This window comes from Geotrypetes seraphini, chromosome 1, assembly GCF_902459505.1.
Source record: "Geotrypetes seraphini chromosome 1, aGeoSer1.1, whole genome shotgun sequence".
Taxonomy (NCBI): domain Eukaryota; kingdom Metazoa; phylum Chordata; class Amphibia; order Gymnophiona; family Dermophiidae; genus Geotrypetes; species Geotrypetes seraphini.
Window position 1 is genome coordinate 433538210 of NC_047084.1, and position 27925 is coordinate 433566134.

A 27925-nucleotide genomic window follows, 5' to 3' on the forward strand; every position below is an offset into this window, starting at 1 on the left:
CTTTACTAGACATAAGAACATAAGCAATGCCTCCACTGGGTCAGACTCGAGGTCCATCATGCCCAGCAGTTCGCTCACGCGGCGGCCCAACAGGTCCAGGACCTGCGCAGTAGCTCCCTATCTATACCCCTCTATCCCTTTTTCCAGCAGGAATTTGTCCAATCCTTTCTTGAAATCCAGTACCGTACTCTGTCCTATTACGTCCTCTGAAAGTGCATTCTAGGTGTCCACCACACGCTGGGTAAAGAAAAACTTCCTAGCATTTGTTTTGAATCTGTCCCCTTCCAATTTTTCTGAATGCCCTCTTGTTCTTATATGTTTTGAAAGTTTGAAGAATCTGTCCCTCTCTACTTTCTGTATGCCCTTCATGATCTTGTAGGTCTCTGTAGGGATCCCACGTAGATGTCCCATTTATTCTTAAAGTCAAGCACGCTGGTGGCCTTGGCCACCTGCTCCGGAAGCTTGTTCCAGTGACCCACCACTCTTTCCGTGAAGAAATACTTCCTGGTGTCACCCTTAAATTTCCCTCCTCTGAGTTTGAGCGGATGCCCTCTTGTGGCTGAGGGTCCCTTGAGAAGGAAGATGTCATCTTCCACCTCGACACAACCTGTGATGTATTTAAATGTCTCAATCATGTCCCCCTTCTCCCTGCGTTCCTCCAGAGTGTAGAGCTGCAATTTGTTCAGTCTCTCTTCGTACGAGAGACTGAACCCTTGAGCCCCGAGATATTCCTAGTGGCCATCCGCTGAACCGACTCGACTCTAAGCACATCTTTGCGGTAATGTGGCCTCCAGAACTGCACACAGTACTCCAGATGAGGTCTCACCATGGTTCTGTACAGTGGCATTATGACCTCAGGATTCCTGCTGACGAAACTTCTATTGATACATCCCATCATTTGTCTTGCCTCTACAAGGAAACAACAGCCCAACTCCTGATTATCTTAAAAAAATGTTTCCACTTAAACTTGTAATACTGTCTTCAGTCTCAAACAAAAAATTGATAAACTATTTTTTTCTTGAATCAAACTAATGATTTTCTAAACTATAGAGGCTTCAGTGTATATACCACCATTTAGTATATCAGTATGAGATGAAATGCTTTTTGTCAAACTTTCTATCTACTTGGATTTATGCTGGCCTCTGTGGAATGATACTTCTGCTAGAAGATCTGGGGAACAAGATTTCAAAAGGAAAACACAGTTCAGGATTATTCTCTGTCTAGATCCTGCTATATGGCCTCTCATAGCAGGAAGCAGAAGGTGGCAGAAGAATGGCTGTATAGCACTCAAACTAGATAAAAATATATAGTAAGAAAGAAATGTAGAAGAGCCAGACAACATAAACCTCACTTCAAAACACTGATGTAATTACCCCTGCTCTGACTTATTTTGGAAGACCACAATACATATGAAGAACATGATATTCATTTTCTTACAAAGCTGATAGTACAGAAGCAAACTCACCAGATGTTCTGCTCTGGTTTGAAGACGAACAGGCCAGATGAAGGTGTCCTAAAAGCCAGGCTGCATTTGCCTGAAGGCCAATTACTCCAGAAAAACTGACAACCTGTAACAAGAAATATAGATAATTATTAAAAAGACAAAAATGATCTTTAAGAAATAAATTATAATCTTAGTATACACAGTTTGAATGTTTTTTGATTAATTAAACAATTTTCTTTTATGCAGGTGTACCAGATAAGCACATACCCGTTAGGCCAACCCAATTTCACAATTAAGTCACAATTAAATTATTATATGCTTCTCTGTGTTCAAAGATTGTTATGGAATAGGGGGAGGGGGGGAGATAACTTCTAAACTGGATTATTGCAAAATATTAAGTGTTGTATCTAAGTTAAAAATGTTTTTATTTGCTGAAACACTTATAAGTTTTAAAAATGAATAAAGATTAATAAAAAAGCCTACTTTTTCACATTGGCTTTTGAGTCAACATCTTCATAATCTCAATTTTATTTATAAACCAGAGCAATCTTTTTTTTTTACATTTTGTCATTTTCCATCCTTTTTTAACCTATAATATTTTGTAATCTTCCCCTACCTTTTTCCCTCTGTGTAACATCCTGACTTGGAAAACAGTGCTTAAAGACACAACTCAAGGATGAAAGGGTCCTTCCAAATAAAGATGGTTAATGTGACTGTGGGATGTAAACAAGTACCATATTCATCAGAGGACGGACTTTGACAGAACTATAAAATATTTATTGGATGTCCATGACAAACGTAGGATGTCAATCTTTAGTGTGAAAGTAACAACTAAAGTTCATATGGATCTCAGTAGACATTTGTAAAGTGGAAGCAGGATTCCAGTAAGTGCTATGAAATCACTATGAGAAAACCTTTGAGATGTATGAGTGGTCATCATTTAGGTCCTAAGCTTCACAGGTGGACTTGATTTTAAAACTAAGATGGAGGAATGATAGGCAAAGAGATATGAATTGGGTGTTTCAGATATGTATTCAAGTTTTGGATTGCAAATCTTTGTAGTTACCGTATTTTTTGGACCATAAGATGCACTTTTTCCACCCCTAAAAAGGTGGTGGAAAAGAGGGTGCGTCTTATGGACAGAAAACACTGCGCACCATCCCCTGTACCTTTTTTAATGGCAATGGTCCAGCGCGGTCTCCTGGACAGCTGCCTTTATCTTAGAAGAGTGATGCACAACACAGGAGCGCGACCTTTGCGCTTCATACCTGCACGTGTAATAGCGTGTGTTAAACTGCCAGCCGCTACCGCCTCCTCTTGAGCAGGTGGTAGTTTTTGGCCAGCGCGGGGGTTAGCACATGATGAAACGTTGCGCGCGTTAACTCCGCTAGCGCGGCTTGATAAAAGGAGCCCATAGTTATCTGGAATTCCCAACTGTCTGCTTAAACGTTTGCAAACAATACAAAATTCAGCTATCCAATTAATTTATAAATTAACCTTTTCCTATCGTGTGTCCCGGTTGACGGGACATTCCAAAAATGTTGTTGCCATCGTGGATAAGCAGTCTGTATGGACTAATAAAGAGCCAGGATCACAAAATATTTGAATTTACAGACTTATGACTTATTTACATTATGTTTACAATAGCCGTAAATGATAATGGTGAATAATACAAAACTTTGCTAAAATAATTACGATTGGAACCAGCGTAACGTAAAATTTATTACGATAGGAAAAGGTTAAGAAAATCAGACACAATTACACCTTCATATAAAGCTTTACACAGGTTGCCAATCGAGGCTAGAGTCATTTCTAAGTTGTGCTGTTTGTTGTTTATAAAACATTGTATGGATTCACCCCACAATATATGAACAATTTAATTTGTAGGCTCTTGATACGACAATATTACAGTATAATAATATTTGTAATACTTTAACATTACAATTTCCAAGTTTAAAAGGAATTGTATATAAAAGATTGTTTACTATCTGCTTTCTTTATGAGGTCATCTCTGTATGGTGAATCCTGCCATTTCAAATACGATCTATATTAACTCTTAACCATTTAAAAAAGTGTTTAAAACTTTTATTTCAGAAATTTAATCTTAATAGTTAATAATGGGATAATACTTTATTACTTATGTATATCTTAGTTAACTGATCTATTTCTTTGTATGTTAATCACTGTTAACTATTTGTTGGCAAAAGAGGAATATAAAAGATTTTAACTGTAACAGTGAAAATGAACAACTGTGGAGTTCACAAGTTCACATCATTGTAAACAGTGCCTGTTTTATTGATGCTCTGATTAGCAATACATATTACTAAGCAAAATCTATTGTGATGCTGTTCTGATTAGTGATACATTTCACTCTGTGAAGTATGATGTATTAACAGTAAGACTCCTGAGGCACGCCATTTGGGCCAAAACACATGCGTGTTGAGTCAATGGACAAATAAAGAAGAGTTTTGAATAAAACAAGCACACTTGTAGTTTTGGACATCTTCACTGTTTTACTTGTTTGTGGAGGTGATTCTCCCATTTTTTTCACTAAGAAAGGCACCATTTTGCTGTATTTTACATCTATTAAAATTCTTGGAGTAATATACAACACTTTATTGTTTCATTCCCACATTTCCAGAATTGTTCTTCATTTCTTACACTTTGTCATTTACATTCTATCCGTTCACTCTTAAATCAAAAGTCTCCAGATTATTTGCACTCCCTAGTTTTTTCAAACCTTGATTACTGCAATTCTCTCCTAATTGGTTTTCCTCAATATCAGTTTCGCCGACTTCAACTTGCACAAAACACCGAACTTCGTTTATTATACCATTGTTCCAAGTTTGACTGCATTACTCTGCTACTTAAGTCTCAACACAAAATTCCAATTGCTTACAGAATTCCTTTTAAGTACAACATTCTCTCTTTTCAGATTCAGTCTTGGGCTCTTCCTTCTTTTCTGGCTAGTTTTTTTAATTTCCTACTCTCCTCATAGGAATCTTTGCTCGTCTCAACAAAATCTTTTGATTGTCTCCTTTTCTAGGCAAATATTCTTAGACCCTAATAGAGACTCTTGTTTTTCTGTAATGGCCCCACCTTTGTGGAACTCTCTCCAACTATATCTAAGGACCAAAACATCATTCAGAAACGTCAAGTCACAATTAAAAGCCTACTTTTTCACAATGACTTTTGAGTCAATATCGTCATAATCTCAATTTTATTTATAAACCACAGCAATCTTTTTTTACCTTTTGTCATTTTCCATCCTTTTTTAACCTCCCCCTCCAGACTTTTAGGAAACTTCAGGCTATTGACCCTTGCACCTTCTCACCACTGTTTCATCCCTCCTCTCAACCACTAAGTTTGTGAATGAGGCTGTCTCTTCTTATAATACCATTCTCTCCTCTGATCTAGATAATCTTGCTCCTACCATTCCATGTTCTGTAAGGCTGGCATGCCCTGGCTGACCTCTAAAATCTAATACTTTTGTTTCTATGCCAGGTCTACTCAATGTCTTTGGCTCAAATCCCGTACCCATGTTGATTTCATACATCTCAAATTCCTGCTGATCTCTTTCCAGTCTGCTCTTTCACTTGCCAAACAAAACTACTACATTCATTTGACTAATTTTCCTGGCTCCAACCCTCACTGACTCTTTGCCACACTGAACTCTCTACTCAAAGTGCCCTCATCTCCAACCCCCCTTCACTTTCTCCCCAAACTATGGCTGAATACTTCTATGCCAAGGTTCACAAGATTAACCTTGAGTTCTCACCCAAATCACCTCCACTTTTCCTTTCTCCAGCCCATTCTAGCAACCTTTCTTCAACCCTTGCCATCTTTTCTTCCTTTTCTGAAATCAATGAAGAGGAAACTGCACATTTTCTTTCCACCTCCAAACTCACTACTTCTTCCTCTGATCACATTCCCACCCATCTACTTGGTGCTACCTCTCCAACAGTCATCCTTTCTATCTGTCATATTCTCAATTCTTTCACTTTCCAGTGCAACTGTTTCTGATGTCTTCAAACATAGTTAAACCTTCACTGGACCCTACCTGCCCCATCTCCCTCCTCTCTTTCTTATCCAAGCTACTTGAACAAGCTGTTCACAGCTGTTCTCTTGATTTTATCACAAGCTATTCTTGACCCACTTCAATTGGGCTTTCCTTCTCTACCTTCTATGGAAACTGCTCTTGCTAAAGTCTCCAATGACCTGTTCCTAGCCAGATACAAAGGCCTCTACACTATCTTCACCCTTCTCGATTTATCTGTTACTATTGACAAAGTTGACCACTACCTACTCCCAGATACACTGTCCTCACTTGGATTTCAGGGCTCTGTTCTATTTTGGATTTCTTCTTACCTATCCCATTGCATGTTTAATTTATGCAGTGGTGGATCTTCCTCCACTGCTATCCCACTATCAATCAGTATTTCTCAGGACTTTGTCTTGTACCTCTTCTTTTTTCCATCTATCTTCTCCCATGGTTTCACAGATCTACTTCTCTAGACCAGAAATTTCTACAGGATTATAGGCCCAAGTGTCAGCTTGCCTGTCTAACATTGCTGACTGGATTTCTCACTGCCATTTAAAACTGAACATGGCCAAAACCGAGCTGCTTATCTTTCAACCTAAACCCACCTCTCCTCTTCCTCCATTCTCTATTTCTGTGGATAACATTCTCATCCTCCCTGTCTTGCCAGCTCACAACCTTGAAGTTATCTTTGACTCCTCTCTCTTTTCCTCTGCACAAATCTAACAGACCACTAAAGTATGTCATTTCTTTCTCTATAATCAAATCCAACCTTTCCTTTCTGAGCACACTATGAAAACCCTCATCACCTCTCACCTGGATTACTGCAACTTGCTTCTTATAAGTCTTCAACTCAGTGGCGTACCTAGGGTATGTGGCACCCGGGGCCCATCATTTTTTGACACCCCCCCCCATGTAAAAAAATATTTTTTTGTAATGACCATGAAACGGAATAAATGGTCAGAATAGAAACAGGCAGTGAAAATTTTCTTATATTCCAAACATAACATAACATAAATTATGTCTCAATTGTCATGACATCAGAAGTACATATGGAGTAGTTGCAGGTGATGCTTGGGACAGTTCTAATTGTGTTAGTTCGGTTTTATGTGTTTTTTGAATAGAAGGGTTTTTATTTCTTTTTGAAGGTTTTGCAGTCTGTGGTCGATGTCAATTGGTTGTAGAGTTGGGGGTCGAGTGTTGCAGCTCGAATGGCTAGGAGGTTGTCGAACAGTTTTTTTCTTTTGACGTTTTTGGTTGGAGGGTGTGTGAATGGTGCTTGAGTTCTCCTATGTCTAGTTGAGGTGGATTGAATTATTTAGCTGAAGAAATTACCGTATTTTCACGCAGATAACGCGCACCCGTGTAAAACGCGCACACGGGTATAGCGCGCAGAAACCACGATTTTATGTACAACAACTTTTGTATACCGCGCTCACGGGTATACCGCGCATGCAGCCCGACTGTCCTTTCGCCCGCCCCGACTCTCCTCTGGCCACCCCGACTCTCCTTTCGCCCTCCCCGACTCTCCGTGCGCTGTCCCGACTCTCCTTTCGCCCGCCCTGCCCTGGAAATGGACCCGGAGTTTTCTCAGCAGAATTTCCCAGACCACCTCTTCCTCTCAACACATTGACACGCTAGTGGGTTTATTTTATAGCTTTTTCATTCCCTTCGGTCTGCCTGTCCCCCTTGCAGTCCTGTCCCCCCTTGAAGGTCTGCCTGTCCCCCTTGAAGGTCTGTCCCCATCCTGAAAGCCTGATGCCCCCCCCCGACGTCCGATACATTCCCCCCCCCAGCAGGACCACTCGCACCCCCACCCCGAAGGACCGCCGACTCCCCGACAATATCGGGCCAGAAGGGAGCCCAAACCCTCCTGGCCACGGCGACCCCCTACCCCCACCCCGCACTACATTACGGGCAGGAGGGATCCCAGGCCCTCCTGCCCTCGACGCAAACCCCCCTCCCTCCAACGACCGCCCCCCTCCAAGAACCTCCGACCGCCCCCCCAGCCGACCCGCGACCCCCCTGGCCGACCCCCACGACACCCCCACCCCCCTTCCCCGTACCTTTGGTAGTTGGCCAGACAGACGGGAGCCAAACCCGCCTGTCCGGCAGGAAGCCAACGACGGAATGAGGCCGGATTGGCCCATCCGTCCCAAAGCTCCGCCTACTGGTGGGGCCTAAGGCGCGTGGGCCAATCAGAATAGGCCCTGGAGCCTTAGGTCCCACCTGGGGGCGCGGCCTGAGGCACATGGTCGGGTTGGGCCCATGTGCCTCAGGCCGCGCCCCCAGGTGGGACCTAAGGCTCCAGGGCCTATTCTGATTGGCCCACGTGCCTTAGGCCCCACCAGTAGGCGGAGCTTTGGGACGGATGGGCCAATCCGGCCTCATTCCGTCGTTGGCTGCCTGCCGGACAGGCGGGTTTGGCTCCCGTCTGTCCGGCCAACTACCAAAGGTACGGGGAAGGGGGGTGGGGGTGTCGTGGGGGTCGGCCAGGGGGGTCGCGGGTCGGCTGGGGGGGCGGTCGGAGGTTCTTGGAGGGGGACGGTCGTTGGAGGGAGGGGGGTTTGCGTCGAGGGCAGGAGGGCCTGGGATCCCTCCTGCCCGTAATGTAGTGCGGGGTGAGGGTAGGGGGTCGCCGTGGCCAGGAGGGTTTGGGCTCCCTTCTGGCCCGATATTGTCGGGGAGTTGGCCGGGCAAGAGGGCTTGGGCTCCCTCTTGCTCCGATTGTGGATGCGGGTGCGAGTGGGAGCGCGTGCGAGCGGTCGTTCGGGGTGGGGGTGCGAGCGGTCCTGCTGGGGGGGGTGAATCGGGCGTCGGGCGGTGTGGGAACTATGTAAAAAAATTTTTGTATACCGCGCTCACGCGTATAACGCGCGAGGGGTATCCGCGGTAGGTAAAAACGCGTATAACGCGCGCGTTATATGCGTGAAAATACGGTAGTTACTCCCTCATCCCACACACATTAATTCTCTTCCATTTTTGTTCCCATTATAAAAAACACTGATAAGTTCCCAGAAAAAAAATACATTAAAATAAGAAGTGAAAACAAAGGCCCCTACAGATGAGAACATAACATAAGAATAGCCTAACTGGGTCAGACCAATGGTCCATCATGCCCAGTAGCCCATTCTCATGGTAGCCAATCCAGGATACTAATACCTGGTCAAAACCCAAAGAGTAGCAACATTCCATGCTACCGATCCAGGGCAAGCAGACACTTCCCCCATGTCTTAATAACAGATTATGGACTTTTCCTCCAGGAATTTGTCCAAATCTTTCTTAAAACCAGCTACACTATCTGCTTTTACCATAACTTCTGGCCACTTCATTTTTAAGTTTAGATCTTTCCTTTCAAACAGAGACCTTGCTAGATGTCAAATACAGCACAAGGTAACTTCACATGGACTTAGCTGTGCAGGAAATGTGAATCTCCTCATACACCCACCATATAGTGCAAAAATGTGCAAAGGTCTGTTTTTTTCTTTCGATCACTACATAGCCTAATGCCACACAAGCAGCGCTGTTACAAACATATTCTGTAGGTCAATGCTAAGGATAACAAAGTTTCCTTCCTTAGACCAGAAGGAGATACTGATAAACCACTGGAAGAGATCAAAACAACACCCAAAGACCCACTCAGTGTGTGAACCAGTTGAGTGGAGTGGACTAACTGGGGGGTGGAAATGGGTCCGGAGTTTGCTCAGCAGAATTTCCCAGACCACCTCTTCCTCTCAACACATTGACACGCTGCCACCACCACCACTAGGAACACCTCACTGGGTAGGCCAGCTATGCTATAAACTTTATAAAACACATTATTATATTTTCTTATAAAGCACATATTTTAACTGAACTCTCTGACATCCTCAGCCTTTCCATTCACAAAAATAGAAGGAAGAAAAGTTCCCATTTCCTGCTGTCTCATGTCCCCGGCCTATACAATATTTTTTTTCTGCAGACCCTTCAAAAGTCTGACCAAATCCTCGTTTCACTTGCATTATAAAGTACTGAGGATGCCATCTCTCCCCAATCCCAGGTCCTAAAGTCTAAGACAGTAGCGCAAACTAATGCTGCCAGATTCAGGAAAAAAATTTTCAATTCGATTCAGCCTATTGAATTGGTTTTTCAATTCGATTTTCCTGCCCAGTTGGGTGATTTTTTTCAAAACTCCTGGTGGGTTTTATAGCTTTTTCACCCCCTTTGGCTTCTCCTAATCACACTGGCGCTGTGGTGTAAATAAAATAAAGAAACAAAAAGGACTTTTCCTCTCTCTGTTAAATCCTAGCTCACGTTTGCAGTCCAACACCAGCTCTGGCAGGATACAAATTTCAAATCTGACATATTATAATCACAAAACAGAAAATAAAATTAATTTTTCTACCTTTTGTTGTCTGGTTATATTTCAAATCTTGTTGGTCCAAGGCTCTGGTTTTCTTCTGATAACTTGGGGTCTCCTTCTTTCTTCTTTCTGCATGCTAACCATCCATCTGCCAACTCTGTCCTCCCTTTCCATTTCCCTTCCCTCCCCAGGAAGTCTGGTATCTTTCTTTTTTTCATCTCCCTCCACAGATCCACCTTTTCTTAACTACCCTTTCATCCGGCATCTCTCCCTCCTTCCCCACCACCCGAGTCCACCATCTCTCCCTTTCTTTTCCCAATTACCCTCCTATCCAGTATCTCTATCCCTCCTCCACACCATCCCTTGTGTCCAATTTCTCTCCCTTTCTGTTCCTTCCCTCCCTAAATCCCATGGTCCATCATCTCTCTCCCTCTCCTCTATTTTCAGACCCATTATTTCTTCCTCCCCCCTAAAGTTTGGCATATGCACGTCTCTTTGAACACCCCCTTCCCTCCGTGTACTTCTAAACCAGGGTCCCCCCCAAAGGCCTGTCCCCCCTTAAAGGTCTGCCTGTCCCCCCTTGAAGGCCTGCACCCCCCTTGAAGGCCTGTCCCACCTCCTTGAAGGCCTGTCCCCCCTTGTAGGCCTGTCCCCCCCCCTTGAAGGCCTGCCTGCCTGTCCCCCCCTTGAAGGCCTGTCCCCCCCCTTGAAGGTCTGCACCCCCCCCGAAGGCCTGCACCCCCCCCGAAGGCCTGTCCTCCCCCCCCTTGTAGGCCTGTCCCCCCCTTGTAGGCCTGCCTTCCTGTCCCCCCCTTGAAGGCCTGTCCCCCCCTTGAAGGTCTGCAACCCCCCCGAAGGCCTGCACCCCCCCGAAGGCCTGCACCCCCCTGAAGGCCTATCCCCCCTTGAAGGCCTGCACCCCCTTGAAGGTCTGCACCCCCCCGAAGGCCTGAACCCCCCCGAAGGCCTGAACCCCCCCGAAGGCCTGCATCCTCCTTGAAGGCCTGTCCCACCCCCTTGTAGGCCTGTCCCCCCCTTGTAGGCCTGTCCCCCCTTGAAGGCCTGTCCCCCCTTGAAGGCCTGCACCCCCCCGAAGGCCTGCACCCCCCCAAGGCCTGTTCCCCCCTTGAAGGCCTGTCCCACCCCCTTGTAGGCTTGTCCCACCCCCTTGTAGACCTGTCCCCCCCTTGAAGGCCTGCCTGCCCCCCCTTGAAGGCCTGTCCCTCCCCCTTGAAGGTCTGCACCCCCCCCAAAGGCCTGTCCCCCCCCCTTGAAGGCCTGCCTGTCCCCCCCTTGAAGGCCTGTCCCCCCTCGAAGGCCTTCCTGCCTGTCTGTCACCCCCCTCCTCCTTGAAAGCCTGCCCGCCCGCCCCACCCCGAAGGACCGCTCGCCCCTGGCCTCCCCGCACCACTATGAAGCAGCACTACCTATGCTCCCGGCCTTGCCGTTCAGTCCCCCCACCACCACCCCCGAAGGACCGCTCGCCCCACTGACCTTCCTGCACCACCTATGAAGCAGCCGCAGCAGGATCCCGACGTCAGCGATCTCTGCGCTGCTTAGGCGCTGCTTCCTGCGCCGCGTTCCCGCCCCTCCTCTGATGTCAGAGGAGGGGCGGGACCGCGGTGCAGGAAGCAGCGCCCAAGCAGCTCAGGTATCGCTGAAGTCGCGATCCTGCTGCGGGCTGCTTCACAGGTTGGTGCAGGAAGGTCAGTGGGGCGAGCGGTCCTTCGGGGGTGGTGGGGGGGAATGAACGGCAAGGCCGGGAACACCCCCTCATGGCTGGCACCCGGGGCGAACCGCCCCTCCCGCCCCCCCCTTAGTACGCCACTGCTTCAACTAACCCATCTCTCTCTCTTTCAATCCATTCAAAATTCTATTACATCACTTATATTCTGCCAGTGTCGTTATGCTCACATTACTCTTCTCCTTAAGACACTTCATTGGCTCCCTATCCATTTCCACATATAGTTCAAACTCCTCTTATTGACTTATAAGTACATTCACTCTGCAGCTCCTCAGTATCTCTCCCCTCTTATTTCTCTTTATATATTCCCCAGAAACTCCATCCATCGGGTATGTCTTTTATCTGTACCCTTCTTCTTTATAGCCAACTCCAGATACCGTCCCTTCTATCTTGCTGCACCATATGCCTGGAACAGACTGCCTGAGTCAGTATGTCAAGCTCCATCTCTGGCAGTGTTCAAATCTAGGCTAAAAGTCCACTTTTTCAAGGCTGCTTTTAACTCCTAACTTCCACTCACCAGTAAAATACCCATGCCTGTTTTATCATTCCCTCTGTGAGAAATTCTCTAACCCCTATTTGTCTTGTTTGTTTTAATTAGATTGTAAGCTCTATTGAGCAGGGATTGTCTCTTACATGTTTAATGTCCAGCACTGCATACATCTAGAAGTGCTATAGAAATGATAATTAGTAGTAGTAGTATTATCTGTATCATTTTATATTTTACGTCAGGGTATGTATTGGATCCTCCCAGAGCTCATGGAAAATGTCCCAGAATGGCTGTATTTAGAGTGGTGATGCCTGTTTCCTTTACATCTGGTTCATCTTCCTAGTATAAAAATGCCTAGGAAATATAAAGATAATAGAATTTTGGTTGATACCTAGAAAACTTTACGTTATATTAGTAATTTATCACCTATTCCAATTTATAAATCATTACATCAATCCATTTGGCTAAACTCCAAGATTAAAATTGGCGGATTTAAAATTGTCTGGAAGCAATGGATTATTGCAGGTATTCGAACTTTGAATGATGTTATTTCAAATGGTACACTGCTTAGTTTTTCACAGTTGCAACATAAATATGGTTTAAATAAGTCACAAAGTTTTAAATGGTTGCAACTGAAGCAGGCTATTCAGGAGGGGTTCCCTGGATGGAAAGATCTTAATAATCAGTATAGTATGGAATTCCTATGCTTTCAGGTGGATTTCTTGGGACACCAAGCCACACAGTGGTATAAATTGTTATATGGTTATTTGAATAAAAAACAGAAAACTGGTCTTAGAGACATTTGGAGCATTGAGATCAAGCACCAAATTTCTGCATCGCAATGGCCATGAATTTGGTCTTGGAGAATAAGATGTACAATGTCTGCATCTATGAGACAAACTTGGTTTTTTTTGTTGCATAGAGCTTTTTGGACCCCAGTTCGTTTACAAAAATTATATAGCTCTAAGTCTAATAGATGCTGGCATTGTAATCTGGATGCAGGGACTTTAGATCATTTAATTTTTTTCTGTCCTTGTATTAATGCATTTTGGAAGTCAATTTGGCCACAAATTAATTCTTTATTAGAGAATTATGTTGCCTTATCCTATGATACAATTTTATTTGGACAAAAAATATTTTAAAATCTCAGCTTTATTAATATTTCTTCATTAAAAATATACTTCGAAAAACGTTCAGAGTAAGTCCTTCCGGTAGGGACAATGTGATTTGGTATTTAAAGTTTAGATTCGAATAGAGAGAGTCGCTGGTTTGGTTCGTTCGCCCCAAATGTGTGAAAGCCAACTAACAGGTATGAAAGCATATTTAAGTTGTATAGGACTTATGAAATTTACGATTTGAACATTAGTAAGAGATTTCTGATATAATAGTAGCGTAGATAATATGTGGTTTAGAATTTGACCATAATTTAGTTTAATTTATATTTTTTGTTTTTATGCTCCTAGTACCCCTCTTGACGAAGATATTTTCGAAACTCGAGTTGGGGGGTAGAAGAAACCTAAAGGAGTCAAGATCACAGCACTACAACACTTTAGCACATTTGCACATAATCACTAATTATACAGTGGTAACGATGGAAATCCAACCTGTAGATGAATCTGTTCATAGCATTGAATAGAAGGTTGGCAGCAGGGCTAAGAAGATTAGAATGACCCTGGATTAACCACTGTCACATGTTATCTCACAAATATGATTGAATTCATGGACTGAGCACTTTACTAATTTTTATAGAAGAAAGTTTTTCGAAGTATATTTTTAATGAAGAAATATTAATAAAGCTGAGATTTTAAAATATTTTTTGTGATTATAATATCTAGCTATACAAATAATATCTCCCAAGTTTTGTGACAATTTTATTTGGAACATCAATGAGGTTAAAGAGCCAAATTTCAACATCTAATAATAAACTATTATTAATATTGACAGGAGTTGCCATTTAGCATATTACCAGAAATTGGAAGGATTATACAAGATTCAATTATACCTTCTGGTGGAATTCTGTATGTCATATATATAAGGTGGAAAGAATTATTGCTTTACAGAATGGAAATTATACTAATTTTAAAAAGATTTGGGGGCCATTGATTGTATATTCGAATGATTAGACACCTTTATGTATAAGGAGTATTATTAATGAAGGCTGGGGGGTATGCAGTATGTGATTTGATTGAGTTCATTGTTGTTGGGAGGAGGGAGGGGGGTATTTATGTACTTAAGACAATATTGGATAGGATTTTAAAGTGATTTATTTGAATTATTTGTTATAATATTGTACACTTGTTGAAAGATTTGAAAATGAATAAAGATTTGGAAAAAAAAAATCTACAGATAGTGAAGTTCAGCCAGCAAACATATAATTTCTTTTGAATATCAGGCCTAGCACATTTCTGTCAGTTAATTTGTGCCTTCACATTGTATGAAGAGGATTTTAATCTGCTACATGCTAAATAAACAGTTTTGAGGCAGGCAGTTTCACTGAGCTGCTTAATTTGTACTAATCTGAGCAAGAGTAATACAATGGCATCTGATTTACACCAGAAAACATTTTGTGATCTCAACTGATTAAAGTTCTATGTAATATTTTTTGCCACCCAATTTTATATTTTTCCCCTTTCAATAAATCCAGAATGTTGGCAAAAAGCTTCCTCCAACAAAAATTATTTATGTTATTTCATGGTTGTCAGCATTGTTGCACTAATGGTGGTCATCTTCTCCCCTCCCATGCAGCCTCTATAGATACCTAAGCTTTGCTGGCAGGAAATTAGAAGCCAAGAACATGTCATCCTTTTAAATGTTAGACTGAACTGTGGGACTGACCCTCATTCATACACACAGAAACAGCAGATGAGACTGTCAGGTCACTATTTAATAAATGAGGTTTAAAACCTATTCAACAAAATAGTATTAGTAATTACAATATGATCTCTCATCTAATATAGTATGAATGCCCATTTTCTACTGTACTAGAAGTGTCATGAGGCAAAAACATCAGTCCTTTGGTTGGTAAATTTAAGGGATACGTACTTCAGTTACTGTCCTGATGACTTCATTCAGTTTACTCTGGAACTGAGAAGACTGAATTGCTTCAGATTTTAGCTAGGTAGAAAATATGTATAAAAACACAAAACAAAAACATAGTTAGGAGATACTTTTCAAATACATTTTTACTCACAAGATAGTGCTATATTGTGAAAAAGCATAGTATGTAAGGCCATTTTGCTCATACCTTTACCTGCAATAAGCAAAGGCATTCCTGCAGATGGATATGGGGTGACATTTGCAATAATACTCATACTTTTGAATTTTCAAATATATGTATGGTGAAATATTTTCATACCTGTTAAATTTCCTTTTTTTGAATTCTGCTAGAAAAAGTCCAGACATGGATAATGTCCCCTTACTAACATGAAGGTAGAGACTTGAAGATTCTGATGACATCATCATTATAACAGATGGTGCAGCCTGGAACATTCAAAAGCCACTCAACAGAGATATCAAAACAATAAGAGGAAAAAATATTGAACCCAGAACAGAGGATCCATAAGTCTACCTTCGCTAAACTGATTATAAACAAACAGGTAGCATACCTAAGATCCAGGAATCTACCAAATTCTTTAGTCTTCCGGGGTGGGTCCCAGACTGGTCCAGCAGGACTCAAGGAAAGGAAATTTACAGGTAATAACAATGTTCACCTTCCTTAACATCCTGCTAGACCAGTCTAGTCCTACGTATATACTAAAGCTTTAGGCCTGTCTAGTTCAAACACCAAGTCTGTAACATTTGACATAGGAATGGAGGGAGGACCATGCTGAAGCCTTGCAAATGTCATCCAAGATAATGGCACCTGCTTCAGCCCTCAATGTAGCCTGCAATCTGGTAGAGTGAGCCTTAAGACCCTGAGAAACTTTTCTACGAAGAATGCAGGCTGACTGAATAGTTGACCTTCTCCAACATGCAACTGAAGGCTTCAAGATCACATTGCCCTTTTGAGGAACATAAAAGCTGGCAAAAAGAAGATCCAATATCCAAAAAGGATGTCAAAGAAGTAATAGATTATGAATATCCAGCTTATGGAGTGTCTGTGAACTCTGGGGATCTCTGAAAGGTAGGGAGAAGAACTGTATGATTCAAATGAAAAGGAGAAGCCACCTTTGGCAGAAAGGAGGGGGAAGGGGAAGAGTATATAGTACAACTCAGGGACTTCCTGTATGATTGTCAAGCAGCACTTAGCAAGTTTGTTAAGATAAGTGCTGCTTTTCATTATACGATATCGATGGGACAAGCAAGTTTTTGAACAAATGCTGTTTGTTTTGATATTTATGTATAGTAGCTAACATGCAATAGCAGACTTTAAGAAGTGTGATTATGTCCATGAGGACTGAATATGGAGGTGATTGACCAATTGAACATTTAAGAAATTTACATTTTTCAATGCTGAAGAAGATTGTAACATCACATCACACTGGGTTGTAAGACTTTTTTAAAGTTTGGATATTATATGATAGGAGGATTTTTTTTAAAAACAAACAAACCTGTGATTGATTTGCGATTGGGTATTACAGTGCTGCAGAGTGCTTGTCATAGGCGCAGGCTGTCCCTTGCATCAACATCTTTTTTCCTCTTTTATATAGTGGTGAAATGGATGTAAATTGGGTCAATCATCTCTTCTTTGATCTGATAAAGTCCACATTTGTTGTGAATATAGGAATATAAAATATTGAGGACATTAGCTTTTTGTTTTAAGGAAGAAACAATACCAGCCCCCAGTTCCTTTTTTTTCAGAGCCCTGAAGTGGCACAGGGAACAAAGGCCAGTAGGTTGAGGCTTCGGGCCAATGAGGAAAGCTAACAGATCCTCCTTTGCCTCAACCAGTGGTCTGGCGATGGCTCAGATCCTGGGACAGAGTCCCATTGCAAGACTTTAACCATAAAGTCAAAGGCCATAGACCAAGGCTCAAGAACTCTGGTCCAAAAGCTGAACTGAGAGAAAAACCCAAAACAAAAGAAAAATTGCTACAGCTGTCCTTCTGCACCATCTGCTGGAGGCAAAGAAATATTGGAATGCTTCTGGTTGCATGACCTGTTATACTAATGATGCCATCAGACCTTTCAAGTTTCTGTCTCCATATGCTAATAAGAGGACATAACCTATAGATCTGGGCAGGTCTAGCAATATAAGGAAGTACATTTTTTTTCTAAAAATGTATATACTGTTGTAAATGTGTGCAGGTGTTTTTAGTGGCATATTTTTCAAAAGGGCAACGTGACCTTACTTTCCCCTTTGAAAACTGGTTAACTTATGCCTGCACATATTTAAAGCAAAGATTCAGCAGTCTATGACAAAATGACCCTCTTAGTGGTTATATCCACTATTGATTTTTGGAGTCTCCTTTAAATCAATAAAAATACAAAACTATAATAACTTTTTAAATATATGGGGGCCATTGGAAAAGTATTGTGATGAACAGACATCATTTCTTTTCTGTTCCTTTTCTTTTTCATTCTTAGTTTTATCTAGCACACTCAAGGGGGAGGGTGGATTTGGGATGTAATTTAATACAATATGTTATAATATGTTGTATAATATAGTATATTCCATTTTAGTTGAGAATGTGATGAAGGGTGGGTGGATGGGGATTTTACATTATTAGATTTATGTGTTAGATACTATAGTGCTATATGGAAATTACTTTTATGATATATTTTTGTGCACTTATTGTTTGATTTGAAAATGAATAAAGATTAAAAAAAAATAAAAATACAAAACTAAGGGGTCCTTTTACTAAGCCGCGCTAGCCGGTTTAGCGCACACTAAACACTAACGCGTCCACTATATTCTATGTACACGTTAGCGCACGCTAGTATTTAGCACATTCTAAAACGGCAGCGCGCCTTAGTAAAAGAGGGGGTAAGTCCATAGGGTAAAGCTGATTGAAAAAAAACACATAATTGAGAAAACTTAATGAAAAAGAAATCATGCTGTCACTAAAATTCTTATATAAACAAGAGACACCAGGAGAAAGAAAAGGTATACAAATTTGTTTTAATTTTCTGACTAGAGGGGCTTTTCGCTAAGGTGCGCCACAGGGCCTGCCTCAGGAGTCTATTATTAAAATAATGTAATAGCCAATATTTTCCTAGAAATGGCACAAAACTCTCTCTTACAACATAGCAAATGGCTCTGCAAGCTGACACAGCAATTTGTATTGGAAAAACTTGGCCCCGTATCTGAAACCCCGTGGAGGAAAAGTTCGGTTTCAGATACGGGGCCAAATTTTTCCAATACGAATTGCAGCGTCAGCTTGCAGAGCCATTTGCTACGTTGTAAGAGAGTTTTATGCCATTTCTAGGAAGATATTAGATATTGCATCATTCTAATAATAGACTCTTGAGGCAGGCTGTTGGGTCGAAACACGATCGTGTCAAGTCACAACATATCAATAAAAGACACTGAGCACCAGAGTCTTCCTTCGCTGTTTTTTCTACTTTCCAAGTTTTGGGAAGCAACCATCTCCTATTTTCTTGTGATTACGCACATTCACTACAGAAATGTGAAAAACCAAAATAGATTGCAGTCTTCAGGGGTCGAGTTTGTAAATCCTTGATATAAATAAGGCACAAGATAAAAAGCTTTTTTGAGGTGAAAAATAAAGCTCTAGAACAAAAGGTCATGATATGAGGCTCAAAACGGAAAAATTTAGGAGTAATATCAGAAAGTATTTCTTCACTGAATGTATATGCATGAAATGACCTCTCAAAGCAGGTAGTGGAAGCAAAACCAGCAACAGATTTCAATAAAGCATGGCAGAAGAACACATGATTCCTAGTTATGAAAAGTCAGAGATCATCTGTGGTCTATGGTTCTATAAACAGAGATAGCATATGAGGGATGAAGCAGAGGAGTTCCTTGAGGGCCTTATTTGCAAAAATCAGTAGGGGCTGAAAAGAAGGCAAAAAACAGAACCATGTGTAAAAATAGTTGCTCAATAAAAGAGCAGATTTTGTAGGCTTTAATATCATTACCAGTTGTCATATTCTGTGTTACTACGTTTACCTGTATCAGTGCTCCTTCAGACCCCACTAGAGCAATGAGGCCATTGACAGCTGCCAGACGCTGCATTGTGGGACACCCCTTAAAAGTAAAAGAAAACCAAAAAGATTATCAAAAGTGCGAAAGCAAACAAACAGGCCACCTGCATTTCTAGGAAGAAGATGAAAGCATGGATCTTTTTGCCAAGATGTCTCTCATCTATTAACATGTTATAGGTATTTGTTTTTAGATTAATTTTATAAATATTCTTTTACAGTAGGTTCATTTGATTATATCACAGATGTTATGCTGACTACTTTGTTTTATAATAAAATACATATCATTATAAATAATTATCTGAAAATTTTTGGGAGGAATTTGCTTAAAATGCAGTAAATCACTGAGCAAAAATCTTCTGGCCTTTAAAACTTCTTTATTCATTTTTGCATCAATCAACAAGTTTACAATTTTATACAATATATTATACACAATCACTTGTACATTCTTAATCATATATCTTATCAAATTATAAAATATCCCATCCACCTCCCTTCCCATCCCATTTCTATATTACAATCACATTCATATTCTATTTTTTTCCTTAGATATTCATTCAATCTTGTAAAGGTGCCAAATCATTTGAATATTCCATTAATGGCCCCCATATCTTTTTAAAATTATTATAATTCCCATTCTGTAATGCAAGAGCTTTCTCCATTCTATATATATAACACACTGTATTCCACCAGAACGTAAAATTCAGACTTGTATAATCCTTCCAATTCCTAGTTATGTGCTGAATGGCAACTCCTGTTAATATTAATAATAGCTTATTATTAGCTCCTGAAATTTGACTTTTATATCTCATTGAAGTGCCAAATAAGATTGTATCGTAGGACAGGGCAACATGATTTTCTAATAACAAATTAATTTGGGGCCAGATTGACTTCCAGAATGCATTTATACAAGGACAGAAAAAAATTAAATGATCTAAAGTCCCTGCTTCTTTCTTACAATTCCAACATCTATTAGATCTAGAATTATCTACTTTCTGTAAACAAACTGGGGTCCAAAACACTCTATGCAAAAAAACAACCATGTTTGTCTCATAGATGCCGACATTGTTGATTTTATTCTCCAAGACCAAATTCGTGGCCATTGAGATGCCGAAATTTGGTGCTTAATCTCAATGCTCCAAATATCCCTCAACCCAGTTTTTTTTTTTTTTAATTCAAATATTCACTTAATAATTTATACCACTGTGCGGCTTGGTGACCCAAGAAATCCGCCTGAAAGCAAAGGAATTCTAAACTATATTGATTATTAAGAGTCTTCCATTCAGGGAACCCCTCCTGAATAGCCTGCTTCAACTGCAACCATTTAAAACTTTGATTTTTATTCAGACCAAATTTGTGTTGCAATTGTGAAAAACTAAGCAGTGAACCATTTAAAATAACATCATTCAAGGTACGAATACCCCCTATAATCCATTGCTTCCAAATGACTTGCGCTCCGCCAATTTTGATCTTGGAGTTTACCCAAATAGATTGATGTAAAGATTTAGCAATTGGAATAGGTGACAGGTTACTAACATACCTTAATGTTTTCCACGTGTCTACAAATATTTTATCTTCTCTATATCTTCTAGGTATTTTTATATTAAGCAAATGAACCAAATGAAAAGGAAACAGGAGTCGCCATTCCAAATATAACCAATCTGGGACATTCTCCATGAGCTCTGGGAGGATCCAATACATACCCTGACGTAGAATATAGGCTTGATGATACCTATAAAAATTTGGAAAATTTACCCCTCCCTCCATAATTGATCTTTGTAAAGATACTAAAGCAATTCTTGGTCTTTTACCTAACCAAACAAATTTCGTAAGAATACCATTTAACTTTTTATAAAATGACCCCTGAAAAAAAACTGGTATCATACTCATTTGATAACAAACCACAGGCAATATCATCATTTTAATAGTTTGAACTCTCCCCCACCATGATAAATGCAATGGATTCCATTTTTCACACATCTCTGTAACTTTTTTAAGTAAAATTTTTTCATTTTCCTTTACTGTATCATCCACATTATTTTTTATTAATATACCTAAATATTTTAGGCCCTCATCCTTCCATACAAAATCAAATGAATCGAATAGTCCTTTGACACAGTGAACATTAAGCGGTAAAACTTCAGACTTACTCCAATTAATCTTATATCCTGAGAATTTTCCAAATCTTTCTATTAATTCAAGTAGGCATGGTATGGTGGTCTCTGGATTCCTCAAATAAAGTAAAATATCATCTGCATAAGCAGAAAGTTTATATTCCCAATTTGAATAGGGAATACCCTGTATCCCCTTTGCTTGATTAATAGCAATTAACAAGGGCTCCAGAACAACATCAAAAAACAATGGAGACAAGGGACAACCCTGCCTAACCCCCCTCCGCAAGTCAAATCTATCTGAAAGACTATTATTAATATATAATCTTGCACCAGGGGAGCTATACAGTGTTTGAATCATTTGAATGAATCCAGATCCCACCCCAAACCACTCCAATGCCTGATACATAAAATTCCATTCTACCCTGTCAAAAGCCTTTTCTGCATCTAGAGAGACCATAAACTTCGGATCTTTTACTGTTTTTGTTAAATTTAAAGGATGAAATGCCAACCTTGTGTTATGTGAAGAATGTCTCCTTGCAACAAAACCTGTCTGATGAGTATCTATTATGTATGGGAGAGCTTTTGCCAATCTTAACGCCATTATTTTAGCAAGAATTTTCCCATCTACATTTATTAATGAAATAGGCCTGTAGTTTGATACCAAAGTAGGGTCTCTGTTTGGTTTTGGCAAAACAATAACTACCGAATCTGCCATAGTACCTGTAATACAACCATTAGTCAGCTGATACTTATACAAATTTAACAGATATGGTAAAAGAGTATTTTGAAATGATTTATAAAATTCTACTGTAAACCCATCACCACCTGGAGCGGATCCAACTCTAAGAGACTTCAATGCTTCTTCTAACTCTTTTATAGATATAGGTTCTTCTAAACTTCCTTTTATATCCGCTCCAGGTGGTGATGGATATACAGTAGAATTTTATAAAACATTTCAAAATGTCCTTTCCCCATTTTTACTAAATTTATATCAGACACAATTTATAAAAGGTAATATAAAAGGTACTATGGCTGAATCAATAGTAATTGTTTTGCCTAAGCCAAATAAAGATCCTACTTTGGTTTCGAACTACAGGCCTATATCTTTGATAAATGTGGATAATAAACTTTTGGCGAAAATTTTGGCTTTGAGATTAGCCAAAGCTCTCCCACATATTATAGATATGCATCAAACGGGTTTCGTTGCTAAAAGACATTCCTCTAATAACTCTAGATTATTGTTTCACATATTAAATTTAAAAAAAAAAATGGATGAACCGGTTTTTACAGTTTCATTGGATGCTGAAAAAGCATTTGATAGGGTAGAATGGAATTTTATGTATCAGGCTTTAGAATGGTTTGGTATAGGTTCTGGATTTATACAAATGGTAAAAACATTGTATAGCTTCCCAATTGCAAGATTAAATATTAATAATATGATATCTGATGGTTTTCAATTGCAGAGGGGAGTTAGACAAGGTTGTCCTTTATCTCCTTTGATATTTGATGTAGTATTGGAACCCTTATTGTTAGCAATACAACAAAAGGGGGAGATACAGGGTATTCCATATTCAGATATGGAATATAAAATTTCAGCTTACGCTGATGATATTTTGCTTTATTTGAGAAATCCAGAGTCTACCTTATCTTCTTTATTGGAACTAATTGATAAGTTTAGCAAATTTTCAGGTTATAAAATTAATTGGAATAAATCTGAAATTATACCTTTAAATATTCATTGTGTAAAAGGATTATTTGACAATTTTCCATTCATATGGAAAGAAGAAGGATTTAAATATCTTGGCATTCAAGTAAAAAATACAATTGAAGATACCGTAAAAGAGAATGAAAAATTTATATTAAAAAAAGTTACGGAGTTATGTGAGCAATGGAACCCTTTACATATTTCTTGGTGGGGGAGAGTTCAAACTATTAAAATGATGATGTTGCCTGTAGTTTGTTATCAAATGAGTATGATACCTATTTATTTTCAGGGGTCCTTTTATAAAAAGCTTAATAGCATTTTAACAAAATTTCTTTGGCTTGGTAAAACACGTAGAATAGCTTTAGTAACTTTACAAAAATCAATTAAGGAGGGAGGGGTAAATTTTCCAAATTTTTATAGGTACCATCAAGCCTATATTTTACGTCAGGGTATGTATTGGATCCTCCCAGAACTTATAGATAATGCACCGGATTGGTTATATTTAGAATGGCGCCTTATGTTTCCCCTAAATTTAGTTCATCTGCCAAGTATTAACATACCTAGAAGATACAGAGAAAATAAAATATTAATGGATACTTGGAAAACGTTGAGATTTATAAGTAAATTAACACCTATCCCAATAAACAAATCAACTAATCAATCTCTATGGATAAACTCCAAGATCAAAATTGGCGGAGCCCAAATCCTTTGGAAGAACTGGATTATTGCAGGCATCAGATCTTTAGATGACGTTATTTCAGAAGGTAAACTGCTGGATTTTTCACAATTGCAACATAGATTTGGTCTTAGTAAAACACAAAGCTTCAAATGGTTGCAATTGAAGCAGGCCATTCAGGTTGGGTTCCCTGAATGGAAAACATTGAATAATCAATATAGTTTAAAGTTCTTATGTTTCCAAGCAGACTTCCTAGGACATCAAGCCGCATTGTGGTATAAATTATTATCTGAATATTTGAATAAAAAACCAAAAAATGGTCTAAGAGATATTTGGAGCATTGAGATTAAGCATCAAATTAATGCATCTCAATGGCCACAAATTTGGTCTTGGAGAATAAGATGTACAGTGTCAGCATCTATGAGACAAACTTGGTTCTTTTTATTACATAGAGCTTTTTGGACCCCTACACGTTTGCAAAAATTAGACAGTTCTAAGTCAAATAAATGCTGGCACTGTAATCTGGAAATAGGGACATTAGATCACTTATTATATCATTGTCCCTATATTAAAACTTTTTGGAATTCAATTTGGCCACAAATTAATAAATTGATGGAAAATCATATATCAATATCATATGATACAATATTATTTGGAATGATGATGAGGAAAAAAAGTCAAATTTCACCAGAAAATAACAAGCTTTTATTAATTATGACAGGAGTTGCCATTCAACATATAACAAATAACTGGAAGAATTATAAAAACTTAAATTACACATTTTGGTGGAATACAATTTGTCATATATTCAAAATGGAAAGAGCAATAGCAATACAAAGAGGGACATATACTAAATTTATAAAAATATGGGGGCCATTGACAAAATATTACAATGAATAAATAATAGAATTTTTCTTCTTCTTTTCTTCTTTCTAATAATTATTTAATGACACACATAGGGGGGATGTAGAGAAAATAATTTTTTACATAATATGATATAGTATGATATATAATATGTAATATATGATTGAAAAATAATAGAAGGGTGGGGGAGGGAAAGGGAGAAAATATATTTAGAACATGATGTATTAGATATAAAAGTGATATTGTATATTCATAAATTGTATTTTAATATTTTGTTCACTTTATGAAAAATTTGAAAATAAAAATAATGGGAAAAAAAATAAATAAAATAAACTTCCTTTTACATGTTCAGGAACTTTTGGACCCTCAAGTAAATTTAAAAAATTTAAACCATCTTGTTCTTTATTTCTATAATTTTCTGAAGAATATAGATCCTTATAGAAAGCAAGAAACTGTTTTAAAATATGCTCATTTTTAGTATATGAATCTCCTTTGTTGTCCTTTATTACAACAATTTTTGTCCTCCTTTTTTTGCCTTAAGATAATTTGCTAATAATTTTCCAGCCTTATTTGAATGTCCATAATACTGAGCTTGCTGATAAAACAAATCCTCTCTAACAAGCTTTGAAGATAACTCATTATATTTAGCTTTAGCTTTTAACAGTATTTGTAATGTCTTGTGTTCCTACCCTTCCATTAATTTTTTTTCTAAAATTTTAATTTCTTTTTCCAAATCATAGAATTGTCTCTTCGCTTGTTTTCTGACATATGCTGAATATGAAATAATATATCCTCTCATGGTTGCTTTAAAAGCATCCCATACCATTTCTATATTAACCTCTCCCGAATCATTAATTTGAAAAAACTCATTCATTTTTGATTTAAACTCAGTAATAAATTTTGGATCTGCAATCAAAGCATTATCAAACCTCCAAATCGGCTTTGCCTCCACTTGCTCATCCAATTGTAATTCAATCCAAACCTCACCATGATCCGATAAAATTATCGGATCTATGATGGCTTTATTCACTTTCTGAGCTATTTTATTTGAAACAAATATATAATCAATTCTTGAAAACGAATTATGCACTTGCGAACAAAAGGAAAATTCCCGATCATTAAAATGAAGAATACGCCATATATCTGTTAAATCACAAGATTGAACCAAATTGTCTAAACCTAATGATTTTAATACTTTACTTGGACTCTTATCCATTATCGGATCCATTACAGCATTGAAATCTCCGGCCACCACTAGATTAGAAGCAGCCAGTGGTAATAGTATTTTTGTATATTTTTGAAAAACTCCATTTGATTAGTATTTGGAGCATACAAATTAAACAAGTCAAGGGTATTATTTCCCATGCTCATTTTGATATGTACTCACCTTCCCAAGGGATCTGCCGCCACCATTTGAAAATTTGCTGAACATTTCTTACTTATTAATATTGCCACCCCTGCCTTTTTCCCATTCACTGGCGCAAAAAAACATTTGGAAATCCACCCATTTTCTAGCTTCCTAGATTCATTAATCGATAGGTGTGCCTCTTGTATGAAATATATGTCCGAATTCTGTTTCTTCAGAAAATCTAACATTTTCCTTTTCTTAATCACATGATTGAGGCCATTTACATTCAACGAAAAAAACTTAATCATCATTAACACATATATTCAATCTAATAATATCATATTTTCTCATTATTTTCAAATGATCAGGCACCCACTCATTCATAACTTCCAATATTGAATCCTTTAAATTCTCATTTTTCTTCCTTTCCATATGTACATTAAAACCAATCTTCCATAATCCCTTAATCCCCCTCCCCTCCCCCCTCCCTCCAAATATTCAACTGCATTTGAGCACGGCTGGGACGAGGATGCTGGCACGTAACATCCAGACCTGCATAGACATGACTTTAAACTGATAACAAGGGGAAAGCCGATAGTCGATCTGACCTCGACACATCGGACCACAGTATCAAGCAAGGATACTGAAACAGGAAATGGCGATAGTGGACTAGAGACAAAATGGACACTTTATGGACATAAACCCAAAGATGCAGCACAGGGACCCGAGAGGCAACTAGAAATAAAGAGCAAGACAAGGAGGAAACAGCAGGACCCAGAGGGCTATCAAAGAACAAAAAAGCGGGCAGAGGACGGGATAGACACACCACAGGAGGCAACACGTGAGGAGACCAGCAGGAACAACAAATCAAGAGTAGATCCAAAAGAAAAGGTAACAAACTGGGACTTAAATTGCCTATATACAAATGCTAGGAGCCTAAGGACTAAAATGGGGGAGCTAGAAGTTATAGCCGGAAATAAGGACATAGACATAATAGGAATCACAGAGACATGGTGGACAGAGGACAACAAATGGGATGTGGCCCTTCCAGGGTATAAACTCTACAGGAAGGACAGAGCACACAAAAAGGGGGGAGGAATAGCACTGTACATAAAGGACTCCATTCCTTCATCAAGAACAGAAACAACAACAAGGGCAGACAGTCTGGAGTCACTATGGGTGAAGTTAACAGGAGGGGTAGGAGCTGACATCAAATTGGGATTGTACTATCGCCCACCAGGACAGTCAGAAACAAACGACCTGGAAATGGAGGCTGAACTGAGGCAGGTGTGCAAAAGTGGAAGGGTGGTAGTTATGGGGGATTTCAACTATCCGGGAATAGACTGGGACATTGGGCACTCAAACTGCACGAGAGAAACTAAATTCCTAGAGGCGATAAGGGACTGTTTCATGGAGCAGCTGGTCGCAGAACCAACGCGAGGGGATGCCACTCTAGACCTAATCCTCAACGGGCTAGAAGGACCCGCAAAGGAAGTGGTGGTAATAGCACCATTAGGGAACAGTGATCACAACATGATCCAGTACAAATTAAACATGGGAACATCAAAGGTGAAAAGAACCAAAACGACAGCACTCAACTTCAGAAAGGGAAACTACAAGGACATGAGGAAAATGGTAGGAAAAAAGCTCAGCAGCAACTCAGGGAAGGTGAAGACCGTAAAGGAAGCCTGGACACTGCTTAAAGGCATAGTGCTCGAGGCACAAGACCTGTGCGTCCCAAGGTTTAGGAAAGGGTGCAAAAAGAAAAATCGAACTAGAAACCCAGCATGGTTAACATCTGCGGTTAAAAAGGCGATAAGCGACAAGAAATCATCCTTCAAGAAATGGAAAAAGGATCCAACAAAGGAAAACCAGGAAGAGCACAAAAGACACCAGAAAGAATGTCATAGAGAGGTCAGGAAGGCAAAGAGAGAATATGAGGAAAGACTAGCAGGAGAAGCAAGAAACTTCAAACCCCTCTTCAGGTATGTGAAAGGGAAACAACCAGCCAGAGAGGAAGTGGGACCACTGGACGACGGAGACAGGAAAGGAGCGATAA

At 39.6% G+C, this 27925-nt stretch overlaps 1 protein-coding gene across 3 annotated transcripts in view; it reads right to left on the reverse strand.

The window, feature by feature from the left end:
• Nucleotides 1-27925, reverse strand: part of FOCAD (focadhesin) — a 471722-nt gene that overhangs the window by 62260 nt on the left and 381537 nt on the right. For all 3 annotated transcript variants that reach the window (XM_033919504.1, XM_033919495.1, XM_033919513.1), the window contains 3 exons: nucleotides 19128-19205; nucleotides 15099-15170; nucleotides 1466-1568 (listed from right to left, as the gene is read on the reverse strand). In XM_033919504.1, coding sequence (XP_033775395.1) covers nucleotides 1466-1568; nucleotides 15099-15170; nucleotides 19128-19205 — 253 coding nt within the window. The remainder of the gene's footprint in view (nucleotides 1-1465; nucleotides 1569-15098; nucleotides 15171-19127; nucleotides 19206-27925) is intronic.